We start from the raw sequence: 15,567 nt of genomic DNA on the forward strand, positions 1-15,567 counted from the left end.
GGTGCAGGCTGCACGTTTCAAACATCGATCAGCATCTGATCCGTTAAATAATTACAAATGGATGAACACCAGAACATTTTTTTTTTTTTTTTTTTTTGTACCTCTGAGCTCGTCCAACAGACGTCTTTTAGCTTGAGAGTCCTGAACAGCTGTTCCTAATACTTTGTTTACTCCTCTATCAGCCTTTGGTGTTTCTCCATCTTCTCACCTTCGTTTTAGCTACAAGATTCAGTTTAGTTATAGAAACATGTAGAAACATGTTTCCCTGCACAGTCAGATTCTCCTTTGTCGTCCACTCTAACATTAAAACGTCTTAGAAGAAGAATATAAAAAGATGCATATCAAACACGATATAAAACTGTCCCTGTTCTTCTGCCTTTTACCTGCCACCTCTACCACATGTGGTTGATTATCTGGCAGCAGTTTGTCAGCCTGTATCTCAGTCCCTCAGCTCTGTCCTTCTCCACCTCCTCCTCCACCGTTCTGACCACTCGCAGCACAGACGTCTCCGCGCGCTACGCCAGCGCCTTAAGAGAAGATAATCCTTCATTTATCCCACTGTGGGGAAATGTGCAGCGTTGCAGAAGCTTCCTGGACCGTCAGGGGCTGCAGCTACGGGGTCAGTCCTCCTGGAGTGGTGGATCTCTATTGATCTCATACTCGGAGCCTGTTCCTGTTACTGACGGGGGCATCTTCGTGATGCAACCCTGAATGTTTGTTGTTTCGTCCTGGATAGTGGCTCTGACGCTCACTCCTTCCTCTGGAAATGTGGTGAAACTCTCCTCGCATCGTACATCTTGTTTTATATAAATTTAAACTTATCTCTTCATGTCTGTAGTTAACACAGTGTTAACAAAATCAAGAACGGTCCGTCCCTTTAAATCTGTTTTCCTTGTTCCTGAAAGGACTTTCCGCTCTGAGGTATGTTCTTGACCCGCTCGTAGCTCGGTTCACGTCGACTGTAAATGCAGATATCTTCTTCTTTTTTTCATCGTGCGCTTCCTTTGTCCATCGTTTGCTGCTGCTCCGACCACTTCGGGCCAGGCCGGGGTCATAAAACCAGAACGCGTGGGCGTTAATCGTGCGTTTAAAAAGTCCCCTTCTCCGAGGCCGTAGCACGCAAGACATGGACGCGAGATAAAATTCTTCCCCTCAGACGTACGGCTCATTAAAGCACACATGCGCTGGAGGCACAATATGCAGCAGAAGGTAGCGAGCGTGTAAACATAATGAAAGCGCTGGAGACGAGCCTTACATCTGGAGATATTCTGTCCTCTGATTGCAGCCTCTTAGACATAATCTCTGCTTCACTTACTGTGATCACAGGATGTCGTTTCCTTCTTTCCCTCCGTGGTAAGAAACTCCGTAGTGCAGTGCAGCGTTGGCCGAGTCCTGCATGTAATTTGTGTGTGTGGGATCTGCAAAGGTGCAAGTAATGACACATTTAAACGACACAACATTTGTGTCTGATAATATCTGTGACGGAGCTTTAGAGTCTTAGAGTCATTAGAGTCTGAACATCTTTAATGTGACGTCATCGTCCAGGACGGTGAGAGGTGTGTTTGATACAGAAACATCTGTGGATCATCATCATCATCATCATCATCATCATTACACTGGAACTCATTTACCTCATCCTCTAAACTGAGGTCTCACCCTCCTGGCTGACTCTAATTCACTCATTCATTCATTCACTCACCCTGTGGAGGGTCCTTGTGATAGAGGCGGAGTCCAGGTCTCCAGTCTGTCTCAGGACTAACGCAGTGAATAGTTTTAACCGTTTCCTCCGTCCTGACTGCGTCGTGCAGCGAGATTAGTCCACGTGTGAAGGAGATTCAAGACATGACAGGAGACGACAGAGAAGAGCTGGAAATATCACAAATCTGTGAACTCATTAGACTTTATTCATCCAAAAGGGATGTTTCTTGGCCAAAACACTTTAACCTGAGAGATACAGAAGTAAAAAGAAAAATAATTAAACATATAAAATAAACCAGCAATAAATAGAGACAGAAGTAAATTTATATTACATGCGTGAAGTGGAACTGAATCATCTCTAAATGAACTGATATTGAACCAAATGAAATCAGGACCTCGTGAACTGGAATCAGATTCATTGAGTCGTGGTGATGTTCTGCCTTTGTCGTGTTGTTCAGCATCAGTCGGCTGCAGAGAATCAGGAAAACATTTCAGTCTGCTTCTCCTCCGACCACATCAGGGTCAGAGGTTCAGGGAGGGACGTTATGAACACGGTAACTTTTAATGAAATGTGCTTTTATAAAAGGTTTATCAGTTTACAGACGTATCTGAGCGGACAAACAGACACATGCAGCCATCGACGTAACACAGGACGTTCAGTAACAGACTTCCAGCTACATTGATGCTGCTATCGTGTTTTTTTACATTCTTACATTTAAACCACTGCTCCTATAAAAAGTATATTCAAACTTTTGCATATTTTCAATATTTTGTAGTATTTTAACTTGTAAGTCTTTACAAATAAAACCTTTTTGCACTTTTTATTATTATATTTTTTAGTATTTTAACTTCTTTTTTGCCCTCTTTTGTACATATTTGTGTTTTTTTGCACATATTATTCTATTCTATTTCTATTTCATGCACAATCTGGCATTTCTTTCGAGAAATGTCTGCAACCCTGACTGAGACTCTTAGAGGAAAAGTTTCTTATATTGGAAAAACTGCAGCTAATGCCTCAAAAACTAAACTATGTAGTTTTTGCAAATTCATCCCACATCCCACAGAGGACCCTCAGATTGGCCAGTTCTGGCCCACAGACCTTAAGCTTTTTACTTTCTCTGTCCCTAATTCCTCCAGCAAAAGTTCAAGAAGCAATTACCGCCAATATTCTGTAACTTTAACTTTTTTTTTTTAATTTGCATTAAAGTGTAGATTTGGCTGCTATTGATTCATCCAGGCCAAGTGAAACACACCTACTACGCTGAATGCTGGGGGGGCCGACCTGTGACAAAAGTCCACAGGAAAACAGGAAGAAAGATAAACAGTGCAGAGATTACAGCGGAGAAGGGGAGGATGAGAAGGGAGGAGAGCGGAGGGAGCTGCAGCGAACAGACCTGAGCGTCTGCCAAAACCAAGCCAAGCAGAGATGAAGAATGAGGAGGCAATGTGGGAGCCAGGTGTTCAAAACATACAAATACACATCCAGGAGCGCACACGCCCTCGCTGCCTCTGCAACAGCTGGCTGAGATCTAAGGTTGCACTTATTTTGCTTGACAAGGCTACCGGGTTAAAAAGCTCCACAGATTTGTTTTCCAGCGAGACGACGTGAAGCAGCCATTGCTAAATTGCCCCGAGCCCGCGACCTGACCCCTAATCCATCGCGCTCCTGCCCGGCGGAAAGTGTCTCTCGCGCTCTCTGAAAAACAACTTTCATAAAGTCGTGACGCACAGAAGCACAACTTTAAGATAATAAGATAATTCCAAAGCAAACGAGGCCCAGACGGCTCCGTCCCCGGTCCCAGGGCTCCATGTGTGTTTGTTTGCTTGTTTTGGCTTCGTCTTCCTCCCGACTCTTCTCCTCCACATATTTCATTGCGTTCAAACCAAACTAGAAGAGTTCTCTGTCAGCTGCCTCCAGCACGACTTCTAGGAATACTAATCGTGTCCTTTCTTCAACATTGGTTTCATTGATAGTAGCAGGAGATACTCTTAAAATAAAAAAAAAAAAATTAAAAGAAAAGCCGAGTCCTGTCAAGGATTCTGTGGAGAGCTCTTCAGTCTTTTCTTCCTGTGTCTTTTAAGTGTATCCTCTCCTTCTCTTTATTTTATTTTATTCTCCTCCACTTCTTTGTCATCGTCGCGTTCTCAGGCAGAGGAACCTGAAGTAGCGTCGCCAAAGTGGGGAGGGGGGGGAGTGATAGTGGAGGTTGATTCTGCAGCCGCTCAGAGAGAAAACTGAGCATCTGTCAGGTTTCGTTTCACTTTGTGTTTTAGCGGAAGAGTGAAAACACGGACGATTAATGTCCAGTTAATGAGCAGGTGACTCATCAGAGACTAGACATGGGCCTTTTGAGGGTCCCTTATTAATCTTATTAGTGGGGGGGTCTTTGAGGGGAGGGGCCTTAGATACTCGATCAGTTTGGGATCTAGTGAATTTGGAGGCCAGGTCCTTGTGTGTTTTTTTGAGTTGTTGCTGCATCCTGCTGGGGATTGGCTGCTGCCATCATGGGTGGGGTGGGGTGGGGTGGGGTGGGGTGGGGTGGGGGGGCTTGGTCTGGTCTAGTTGGGGCTAAATGTCTAAGTGACATCCACACCTTTGAATCCCAGCAGAAGATAAAATTGTCACAGGATGGTTCAAATGTTACTAACTTCTCCTGTCAGTGGTCATAATGTTGTGGCTGACCGGTGTACGACACATTATGTCGTGAAAACACCACTAATCTCTGGAACCAACGTGAAACGCATTTAAGACAAATGAAACGAGCTGAAGTGAATCGAATCGATTGAGAGAATGAGCAGCGCTTTTTTTTCATCCGTGTTACTGTTGGATTATAAAAATAAAAAGCATCAGGACCAAAACCGTCTGATCTTTGTGTTTCTGTAGAATCCGACTCTGAAACACGTCCCAGTCTTTGAAGCGTCGGCTCAACATCGCTCCCTGTGGCTCTGCCAGCGCTACACGACCTATCCATTTCACACACTGACTATTTTATTGCACAGTTATTTTTGGTGTTATTGATCAGTGCTATAATAAAAAAAAAAAAAATAAAAAAACTATATTGTTTTGAGGCAAAGCCACCAGCTCCCAGGCAATCACAGTCCAGCTTAACACCATTTCTCCACGGAGCAAACTGGACAGCTGCACCGGACCTTTGACAATCACAATATCTGCCTCTGACCCATTTACCAGCACCACACACACGCACACAGTGCATGAGCTAAACTAAGGGTTAGGATCTTATTATTATTATTTTTTAGCCTTAAAAGACTTTAAGTTTCTCTGTGTGTCTATAATCCCAGTAACAAAGCGCTCTTTGATATGGAGATAGACAGAGACCATGGTACCGGCCGAGACACCCACAACAATACGTTTAGATGTGTGTGTGGGGGGGGGGGGGCACAGACCAGAGAAAAGACACACAAAAGAAGTGGAACATTTGTGGTTAATATTATCGTCATGCTCATGCAGACGGAGATATTTGAGTTTGACTCGGTGCTGGTGACTCTAAACACTGTGAGGAAATTAAAATGAGTTTCATGTTGCAGAGGAGCTGCTGCAGTTCAGACTGGTGGAATCTATTGAATCTATTGAAGAGCTCACAGAGAATCTCACTTTAAACTTGTAAGTCTCCGTGTTGCCCAGCAGCCTGCCCCCCCCCATCGCCTGCTGCTCTGGAGTCGACATGAGTGAAATACCTAAAAGCTGCTGCACACAAGAGTGTTGTTGCACACTTTTGTTTCCTGCGTGTGTTTCTCATCTTTTATTCCTCGGGTTCTGCACCTATTTCCAGCGAGAAGCGTCCAATTACGGCGGCTGAAGATTCAGTCCTGCTGTAACACGGAGGAAAACAATAAACACACGCTCCATGCGGCTGGAATTGGTTCAGTGATAAATTCTGCATCAGTTTTGATACAATTAGGTCAGCAGCTGCAGTTACAAAGCGTTTCGGATTCCTTTCTGTTCCCAGTGTTGCCGCTGACTGACTTCCTCTCTGTGTCAGTATCTATGGCTGCTGGGGATGAGGGTGATGGGGGCGACGGGGGTGATGGGGGCAATGAGGGCGGCCCATCCACTTTGGTGGCAAAATGTCAAACCAGACTAATTTCATTTCATTGCAGCACAGATGAAATAATTCAATCTGGTGGCTGCAACATGAATCTATAAGACAATTGCATTATTTTTGCAGTCTCCTCTTCCTGCTTCGCCTCCGATTTCATCCTGATTCACACGGTTTTACCTGAACCTAATGTCGTCATTGGTTCCAGAGGTTTGAGGCGTCTTTGCTCTCGTCCAGATCTTCTCTGTCGACATCATTTCTTAATCGTCTTTCCGTCCTGACGCTGCTCTCAGACCTGGAGCTTCTATCATGTTTTGGATCTTTCTCACATTTGTATCATCTGTCCATATAGTTACACCTCATCATTTAATAGTACAGTGCTTATTTACATCTGTTTCTATTTCTTGTAGATCTACATACGTGAACATTGCATTTTTTTCATTTTTCATTCATTAACTTATCATCTGTTTTTTGTTACTGTTTTTTTTTAACTTTGTCTAGTTGTACCGTCTGTGTATTTAAGTTTATCTAACTGTATTTTAAAAAGCGATCCAAAGACATTGTGAGTCGATATTTAAACTTTCAAATCAAGATTTGAATGATAACATTTACATTCACATGTCCAATGTTAATTATCGTCAACACAAAGTCTCCATCGATGAATCAGACGGTGTGAGGTGGAACTAGAACTAGATTGTTGTTGGGTCTTTTGTGTTTAATTTCCATGGAGTGTAAACACACACAGAGGCTTTGGTGGTAAAGTTTATGAAGTTGCGACCATAAAATGTCACCCACCATTTAGTCGACTGTTGCACTGACACTGGAGGGAGTCATTGAGAAATACTTCCTCACAGTTGTAAAAGTGCTCTGCTGTGTTTGTGTGTAGCACCATCAGTGGTGTGTTGTGCGTTTCGTGCTGTCGAATCCTGCGGCTCAATCCTTTAAGAACAAACCAGGAAATGATGGTTTCACACACAAACACAAAGAGAGGCACATGGAATCACTTGTTCCACGTACTGGAGGGTTATGTGAAAATAATAGGTCAGTGTGTGGAGCTGGGAGAGACTCCACCAGGCGCAGACCTTGAAACACTAAACATATAATTCCTCAGTGTGGAAAAACGCTGCGAGCTTGTTTGGTTTGACTCGTTTTTCACTAAAGATGTTCACAGAGAGAAAGTAAAACCTTTAGCGGCTCAACCGGTTCAGTGGGCAACTACTGTGTGTGTTTAGAATCCATAATAAATAAATACGCCGTGTACCATTGATGTGGATCATTCCACTGTGACATGAAGACATCACACACACACAGTTGTTTATACCATGAAAGATAAAGTTTGATATTGAGTGATAAACAGGGAGTTAAATATATATGAGTTCCAGCGTTTCCCCTTTGGTTCGCGGCTTCGAGGGGCGGGAGGGGGATTTGTGCAGAGATGCAAAGATTTCTTGATACAGAAAGCAGGAGAGAATTGTAAAGACGTGACCATGTAGCGGGTTAGCGGGCTGTGTGGTTTGTTTAATAAAAGAAGAAAGTCGAGACCTGGAGGCAAAAACAGAGGAAAGCTGGAGGCGAACGCTGTCACTTTCAACCATGAAAATGTTGTCCTGTTTTTATTTGGTGCCAAACCTGGAAAATCTGGTTTTATCACAGTGGCAGACTTTGGTTTGGCTTCGGTGATTAAAAGAAATGATTAGAGTGAGACAATCAACAACAACACACACTTCATATCAGATCAGATTAATATCTGATGCATCATCCGGTTCAGCCTGGATGATGTTGTGACAGAAACTACATTATGTTATTTGGAGGATTCTTGTTACATGTTGATGCTAATGCTAACTGCTAGCTAACTCAACATTAGCTGTGTGTGTCCAAGCAGAAGTTGCATTTACTACGTTCCCCTTCACAGTGGTTCCTCTTACTTCTTGTAATATCTTTATTGGAGAGGCTTCACTTGTTATAGACAGACCAGACTTTGTCCCCTCTGTGTCTTTTGGTCAAATTGTCCATCCAGTGACTGAGTGTAGGGGACAGTGAATATAGTCCCATCAGTCAGAGTCAACTTTTTAACGTATATTCTCTAAAATACATGTTTTCCTCGTCTATTCTTAACAAAACAGTCCATTGAAACATGCTAACCAGCGTCTACAGGCTCTAGTGTTTGAGATGTTTTGCCTCCAGCTAAGCTCCGCCCCTTAAAAAACATCACACTGTCTACTAACAGTGAAGGAGTCTATAGGAAACATAACCGTAAACATGTTGTGTTGTGATCTGGCGCTGTGTAGAAAATGACTTGCCTTTCAATGGCAGAGGAAACACAGAGTCTATCTGTTCCACGTTAAAGTATAAAATATCTATTACCGTTTCCTTTTCTTTACGTCTCCCTTTTTTCTTTTTCTATCTATTGTCACGACGACAACCCTCAGACAGACCACAATCAAAAGGCGTCTTATTCCCGAGTGCCGTAGAGCCCCATTGTTGTCCTAAAATGAGTCAGGCACACTGTTGTGCTTGATTTTCCTTCATTACCACAAACAAACACACAATCCTGCCGCCCCTAAAAATGCTCCACACCAACAAATAATAAAGCGCTGTTGAATTAATCCACTTCTTAAATTGCAGAATTGAGCCGTTTCCTTGAAATGCTGCGTGGCCCCGTGCAGGAACACGACTAAATGGTGCATTTGTCAAGTGTTGTGATGAGATATGTCCCAGAATTAGAACGTGCTCGGTCTCCAGATTCAGTCTTAAATCAGTTTAATTCTCTTTTAATAAATAATAAATACTGGTTTTCACAGCCATGGGTGAAATGTTCACTATTTCAACAATTAAATTAAATATGCACTATATGTTTTTTAATTTGTTTTTTTTTGTCAGGGATTTAATTCTTGTCAATGTTGATCTTTTTTAATTAAAATGAGAAATTAACAACAAACCTGGACTTGCTTGTTTGGAGACCGGCTAACGTGTCTCCAGAGGATCAGTCCCTGTGAATCACATGAGCAACTCGGACACAACATCTGTTTAACCCTTATGTACAAAAACAGCCACGAGGTGTTTGTTTTTCCTCATAACTTCCACTGTGTAGCAGCAAATTGAATGTTTTTTTTTGGTGAGGAGCCTTAATTTAACATACATTTTGAAAATATGATTTCAGCATTTTCAATAGGTCAATAATAAACACACTAATACGCTCATTAACTCCATATATCAAATACAGGAACTGAGCTTTTTATATAACAAGCCTGTGTAATGGGTTAATGGAGAGATTTGGTAATAATCAGTAAATCTGACAAATCTGGACCCTCTGAACAGGGGAAACCATCAGTGCTGTAAAATGCAGTTATTTAGTGTCATTTCCGTCCAAAATAATGATTTATAATGGAAGTCAATGGGGCAAAAACAGCCACGAACAGCAGGAGAGAGTGTTTTAATGAAAAAAATGACACTGCACAAAAACTAAATATGCATGAAAGTCAGTTATGTTACTCAAGTTTGACAAGTAAAAAAAAAAATATCCTGTTTACAGTCATTTTTTATATTGAAAATAGGTCATTTTGTGTTTATTTTTTCCAATATCAGTAACTTAAAAAAAAGGCATTAAAGGGTTAAAATTTGAATCTTTTTTTTTTTTTTTTTTTTAATATTTAGTTGTTGTGATCAGTACTGATATATTACAAAAGTACGTTTTTTTTGAACGGTAAACAAGAGTTAATAACGTCCACATGTACTGTATCACTAATCCTGCGTCGTTTCACTTCTTTCTTTTATCGTTTTATTCTTGTTCCGTTCCTGAAATAACTCTGGGGCAGAGACAGATAGTGAGTGGGTGTTGGGTATTTAATAGAAAAAAACGCCACAAACAGTGCATGTGATTTTTGTATCTCAGCGAAAGCAACAAGCCAAAAGGCTTTCGAGTAAATAATTCACCAGAGACTCCTGTCATGTTGTTCTGGATCTGTTTGCATCAAGCTGCCGTACTGTAGCTGGATCTGGAACGTCAGGCTGAGATATACGACGGCTGAGTAGAAATGACAGAACTGGCTGGTTTTTTATTTTATTTCACTCACCTGGTGGAGGAGCTGAGGCTGTGTTTCCTGCTGCAGCGGCAGGTTTGATTCCAGATTCCCAGCCCTGTGCTGCACGTTGTCTCCTCTCTGTTCCCTGACAAGAGGTCAATAAAGAGCAAGGAAATAACTAAAACACAACCTTTAGTTGTTGCTCTCTTCCTGCATTTGAAGGCGACTAATACAGATTGACCCGGTGAGCACAGAAGGGAACGGGGGCTGAGGAACGTTGGATGCGTTCAGCGTCTCCTGTAAACGGCGTGGAAGCTTGAGTTTCAGCGAGATCAAGAGATTTAGAACGAGGCTCAGCGCGGTTTTTATCCGCCGAGCTGCAGCCGCAACAAGTGCTGTTAACGAAGTGTCATTTTTCTCTCGTTCCTTTGCTTTTTGAACGACTAATTACATTCCTTTTGCGCTAGCACATTTGTATGGACCGTGAGCCGAGACAGAGTTATTTGTCTGAGAGAAAAAGTGCCAAACACAAACACACACACACACAAACGCACACACACACACACCGGAGAACCAGGCCGTTTAGCATTCAGAGGTCACTAAATGCCAAGGTTACCACGTCGATACCCAATTGATTTTGCGCGTTCTGCTTGTGAGTCTGGTCTCACTCCGGTTACCGACGCTCGGCCCGATCACTCGCTCACTTCACCGACTCCGGAGCCAAAGTTCTCCGGAGGCAACGGGGAGTTTTCTCAGACTCCGGCCTCCAAAACGAAAGGATTCGTAGGGATGTAGAACTCACACGAGCTGCAGGACGGACAGGAAAACATCACCACACATTCTCTGATCAGTCATTTCCGTTTTTCTTTTTGTTGAATTTTGTTTGCTGTTGTTATTTTCATTCATTCTCCACATTCATCGTTCCTCCTCTCCCTCCCTCCTCCTCCTCTCCCTCCTCCCCCCCTCCTGGTTGTGTTCTTTTTATAGGTTCTCCCATGCCTTCCCCCTCCTGTCCATCATCTGTCATTGACCAATCACATCCACAGTCCGCTAATCCACATGACAACCCACTGTTAGGCGACGCCGCCCAGCCAGACTCAGAGGAGGAGGAAGAGGAGGGTGAGGAGGAGGAGGAGGAGGAAGAAGAGGAGGAAGAGGAGTACGCGGCTCGGTTGTACTTACCTGTAACACATGGTAACAACCTTTAACACTCCTCCTCGTTTCTCCGTCTAACCTCAGCTGGGATTTCAGTGTTTGTGTTGATGTTTTCCTTTTTCATTAGAAATCCGCTCTGTGAGATTCCTGCGTTTAGAGACGACGAGCGGTGGCTCTGAAAATAATATTTCAATGGATTTATCGACTCAAAGTGTGATTTGGACAAGTAGCTTTTTAAAGAGTGGATTTTATTATCTGCCGTGTTTCTTACACTTCCTGTCAGCGCTTGGTGACGTTACATCCAGTGTCTGCAGATGTTTAGCTGCATGGCCTGGTTTAAAACATGTATATATATAGATTTACAACTGAAACCAGTCTTCATCTTTAATTTTTTTAAGGTCCGATATCGATAAACTCGATAAACTCAGGACTAAAAGATTAGATGATTCAATTTAAAAAGTCAGAATCAGAATCTCTCCATTGGCCAAATTAGCCACATTAAATAAAATTTAACTTGGCAAGAAAGAAGAGAAACAGTATATTAAATTCAGGAGAATAAAACCTGGAAACATACATGTGATGCAAAGACTGGAGTAATTACAGACTAGAAGAGGCTGTTGCCGTGGACGGTGCAGACGTGGATGGTGTCTGCTACTGTTTTAGGTTCAGGTGTCTGGAGGTTTTGGTCCTGATGGACCTGAACCTGTGACCTGACGGGAGAAGAGAGAAGAGCTAAAAACTGTGGAGGCAGTGGAGAGTGTGGAAGATCCATAAATCTCTGGATTTGTGCTACTTGCACAAATTAAAATTTAATTAAAATTGTTCAGAATCTGAAATATCTCTGAATCAGGACTTTGAAACGGTTCAAGGAATCGGTAACGATGTCCGGCTCTGGTTGATGTGTGTTTTTCACGGTGCAGGACTCTGATACGTTGTTTATGAGACAGTCATTTAGGTCAGATGAATATCTGTTACAGACTCCACCACATGAGCTTCAACATGTCGCATTCCTGCCATGAATTCCTTTAGACTCCAGACAGATGAGGCAGCTACGTCTGGGTTTTCTGTCCCAACTCTTCTCATTTTTCACAAAATCCCAAAATGTTATTTGCTCTCAGAAATTCCACCAAACACACGTTAACGTTAAGGTTCATTTTTCGTTTTGGGGAGTTCAAGGCAAAGACGGCGAAATTTAAATGAAATGACGTTCATATATAACAGTATAAATATATAACCATCCGACTTTCAGCGTCTAATACACAGTCTGCACTGAAAAAAAATAAAATAAAATGAGGAGAGGCATTTTACGAGTGGAACATTTCATGTGGACTTTTCATGAATTTAAAACAGCTGTTAAAATTGATCCATTTTGGCTGAAGCTGCTGTAATCAGGAGCCACTTAGAGTCACCTCAGAGGCTCCCACCTGTTCTCCAACTCACCTTCATGTCTTTTTAATGCCTCCAAGCAACTTCACGACCTGAGCAGCATGTGAGGCGGCGTCACTGCTTCTGTGTGATGAGTTAAACTGGGCAGGTTTTATGGGATGAAGAACTCGTGTTAGAAGCTGAAGGTTTGAGCTGGACTGGATGAAGGCTGAAGTTTAGTTACTGAGATCCTAACGGAGACTAAGACTGAACACAGGAAGAACTGGTTTCTTGAAGGACTCCACTACCCAGCATCACACACAGGACCCGTCTGATTAATATTCATGAGTAGAGGTGGAGGGTAAACCTTTAAACTAACAGATATCACCATGAAACCAGCTGATTCCTTACAGAAATACACAATTTTTTTGTATTACAATTTTTTTGTGAATCTATGTTTAAATATTCAAATGGGAGCTTAAATATGCACTAATTTGCATATGTTTCCAGAGCAGAAATCTGAATAATGGCTAAAGTGAGGTTCAAAATTCTGGTTTCATTTTGTTAACGCGTTAGATTTCCAGGTATTTGCAGAGGGAACTTTGGATTTCTCTTTTTATCGCTCCATAAATCGTAAAATACGGTCCAAATAAAATTCTAATTTTTGCCTTGTTTTAGGAGTAAAATGTTCTATAAATGAGGCTCTGAATGATATATGATAAATCTCCTCTGTAAATACCTGCAGGATGTATTTAGGAATAACTGTGTAAAGTCTGGTTTGTGTGAGAGCTGCTGAAGTGGAGATTTGTGGCTCAGAGCAGGAAAACTAATTTTAAAGTTTTACATTTTAAAATCCTGCATATTTTTATTGGAAACCACGATGAACCAAAACCAGATTCACTCAGATCCTTCAGAACACATCAACATATATAATATTAAAATATCAGATTTTTAGAAGTTCATTAAAACATGAGTGATCACCTTCACCCGTCTTTCCTTTGACTTTTCTTGCTAATTTGAGCTTTAATTTTCGTCTTAGAGAAGATTTCACTGATTTTTTAAATGTTTTTGCTTTTGAACCAATCACATTGTCAGCAATTAAAACCAACCAATGAGAGTTTAGCTTCAGATCGACCTTCCTACTTCCATGATTGGTTTCCAGCACTAAGGATATTTGTCCATATTTGGACGTGAGGACTTCTGCAGGAGATAAAGAGCTTCACGACGTTGCCTCATATCCCAGAGTGGAGACGAGGCGACAGCAGAAAGACCTTAATTAAGCCCGTGTATGTAAATCAGATCAAATCAAGTCGTTTCCGTTCCTGTGTGTCTAGAACCTCGGCCGCCGTCACTCCCGCTGCATCTCCATGTGGCACGCGTTGAAACCTTAAATGAAACCTCATTCTGGCCGTTTGAACCAGCGGGGCCACGGGGTCTGAGATGGGTTCAGATCACGCTGCTGATCTGAGACCTGTTCGCCCGTGGACGCTGACAAGCACCAGATGCTGAGTCGCGTTGTCTGGCCGGTGACCCTGGATCAGTCCTCTCAGAGCAGGCAGCCTGATAGGAACCAGACATGGATGGTTTGAAGAAAGGAACTACGACAACCACAATTAGAGTCAGGCTACATCAGGAGAGGGGGCATGAAAGGGAGGAGGAGAGGAGGGAGGAAAAGAAAGACAGCTGTGACTGAGGGAGACAGACAGACGTCCCCTCATATATACATTTCCATCTAAACATAATCAGAAACAGCTCTTGAAATGGCTAAAAGGTTGTGTGTCTGTGTGTGTGTGTGTGTTTATGGATGTGTGTGTGTGGTCGTCCCAGCCTGACCCAACCAACCAATGTTCAGCCAAACATCTAAAATATCACTCTCACCACTTCCTGCTCTTTTAGTCATGCACTTTTCTTTATTCACTTAAATCACTCTGTAGCTTTTCCTCCAGCTATGTTGTGTTTTTGTTTTTTTTTGTTTTTTTTGTTCTGTGGGAAGTCGAGCACCGAGGCAAAGTAAACAAGAGGCCTTTTAGCTTATAGTTTCATGCACATAAACACACGTACGCACAGATGCAGAAAGCAATCTCCCTGCTTACAGGAAAAAAAAGGAGCATGAAAACTAAACCTGAGAGAATCCAGGGATATTTTTATTGGATATTTACTGGGTCGACCAGGTGCTGCATGAGGAATCAGAGACGGAGGGAAATAGATCCATACTTTAAAGTTGTCCTGTCTCCCCGTCCCACATGAGAACTGAGCAGATATTCCTCTCAGCTGTTGTGGTGTCAGTGACTAACAGAGGAATGAGTTTACCAGCCTGGTTTGGGAACATTCTGCTCTGAACTATGATCCCTGTTGTTCACGTTCATCCTGTTCAAACCAAAACAAAACTAGAAAAACCTCCAAAACGCGGACGATGGACACATGGACGATTCTCACATTTGTACAAAATACTGAAGGTTTCCATCTAAAAGTAGCCTCCAACTTAGCCAGTTCCAGTTTTAAATGGACTCCTACCAACTCCATCCTTCCACTTTCCAACCAGCCAAGTCCATGTTCTCAAAGGACGCACTTCTCACTGCAAAAGATCATTTAAATCAGATAAATCACATTCTTCCATAGGAGGACAGTTTTTGACTCTTTTTGACAGAAATCCAGTGAGTCCTGGAAGTGTCTTGAGGCTAAAATGTCTTTGGCTGCAGATAAACCAGTCAACCAGAGTCATCATTTAAAAGATGTTCTGTAGGATCCATTTTTAAACTGGACCCCTGTCAGCGCTGACATGGTTTTAACCCAGGAGCCTCTGGTTCCATGAGGGCAGAACGAACGATACGGGTCAGGAGTCAGTTTATTAGGTGTCTAAAAACGCTGGATGACAAAATGTTAGTATATATATTGATGGTCTGGGTTTTCCAGTCCAGATCAGTCATATCTGTATCCAGGTCTTCGTTCCAGATGTGGGAACATGTTTCTGTGAGTTCAGTTTGTCGTAGATGTTTGACACCACTTGTTTAGGTGAAGTCTGCATCCAGAGTTTCATTATCCGGCCTTGATGACAACTCATTCTAATTTACTTTTTTTTTTTTTTTTACCAATGACACCATCATAGCTGGGTGTTCTATCTATTAAATCTATTAAATGTTTTATTATATGTTACAGTCCAGACGGTGCACACGTGAAACCTAAATACTACAACATCAGCAGAGACTGTTTGTGTTAAATATTAAAGATTTTATTGTGATTGTCCAGAAATAAACAGAGTAAAGTAAAAC

General features: G+C 42.2%; 1 protein-coding gene across 10 annotated transcripts in view; it reads left to right on the top strand.

Moving 5' to 3' along the window:
* LOC125004004 (teneurin-3) overlaps positions 1 to 15,567 on the top strand; it is a 322,776-nt gene that overhangs the window by 141,542 nt on the left and 165,667 nt on the right. For 7 of the 10 annotated variants that reach the window (XM_047578303.1, XM_047578307.1, XM_047578305.1 and 4 more), the window contains one exon: positions 10,766 to 10,972. The exons of the other annotated variants lie outside the window; for them this stretch is intronic. In XM_047578303.1, the coding sequence (XP_047434259.1) occupies positions 10,766 to 10,972 (207 nt within the window). The remainder of the gene's footprint in view (positions 1 to 10,765; positions 10,973 to 15,567) is intronic. 10 annotated transcript variants of the gene reach the window in all.

This window comes from Mugil cephalus, chromosome 2, assembly GCF_022458985.1.
Source record: "Mugil cephalus isolate CIBA_MC_2020 chromosome 2, CIBA_Mcephalus_1.1, whole genome shotgun sequence".
In the NCBI taxonomy this organism is placed as follows: Eukaryota; Metazoa; Chordata; class Actinopteri; order Mugiliformes; family Mugilidae; genus Mugil; species Mugil cephalus.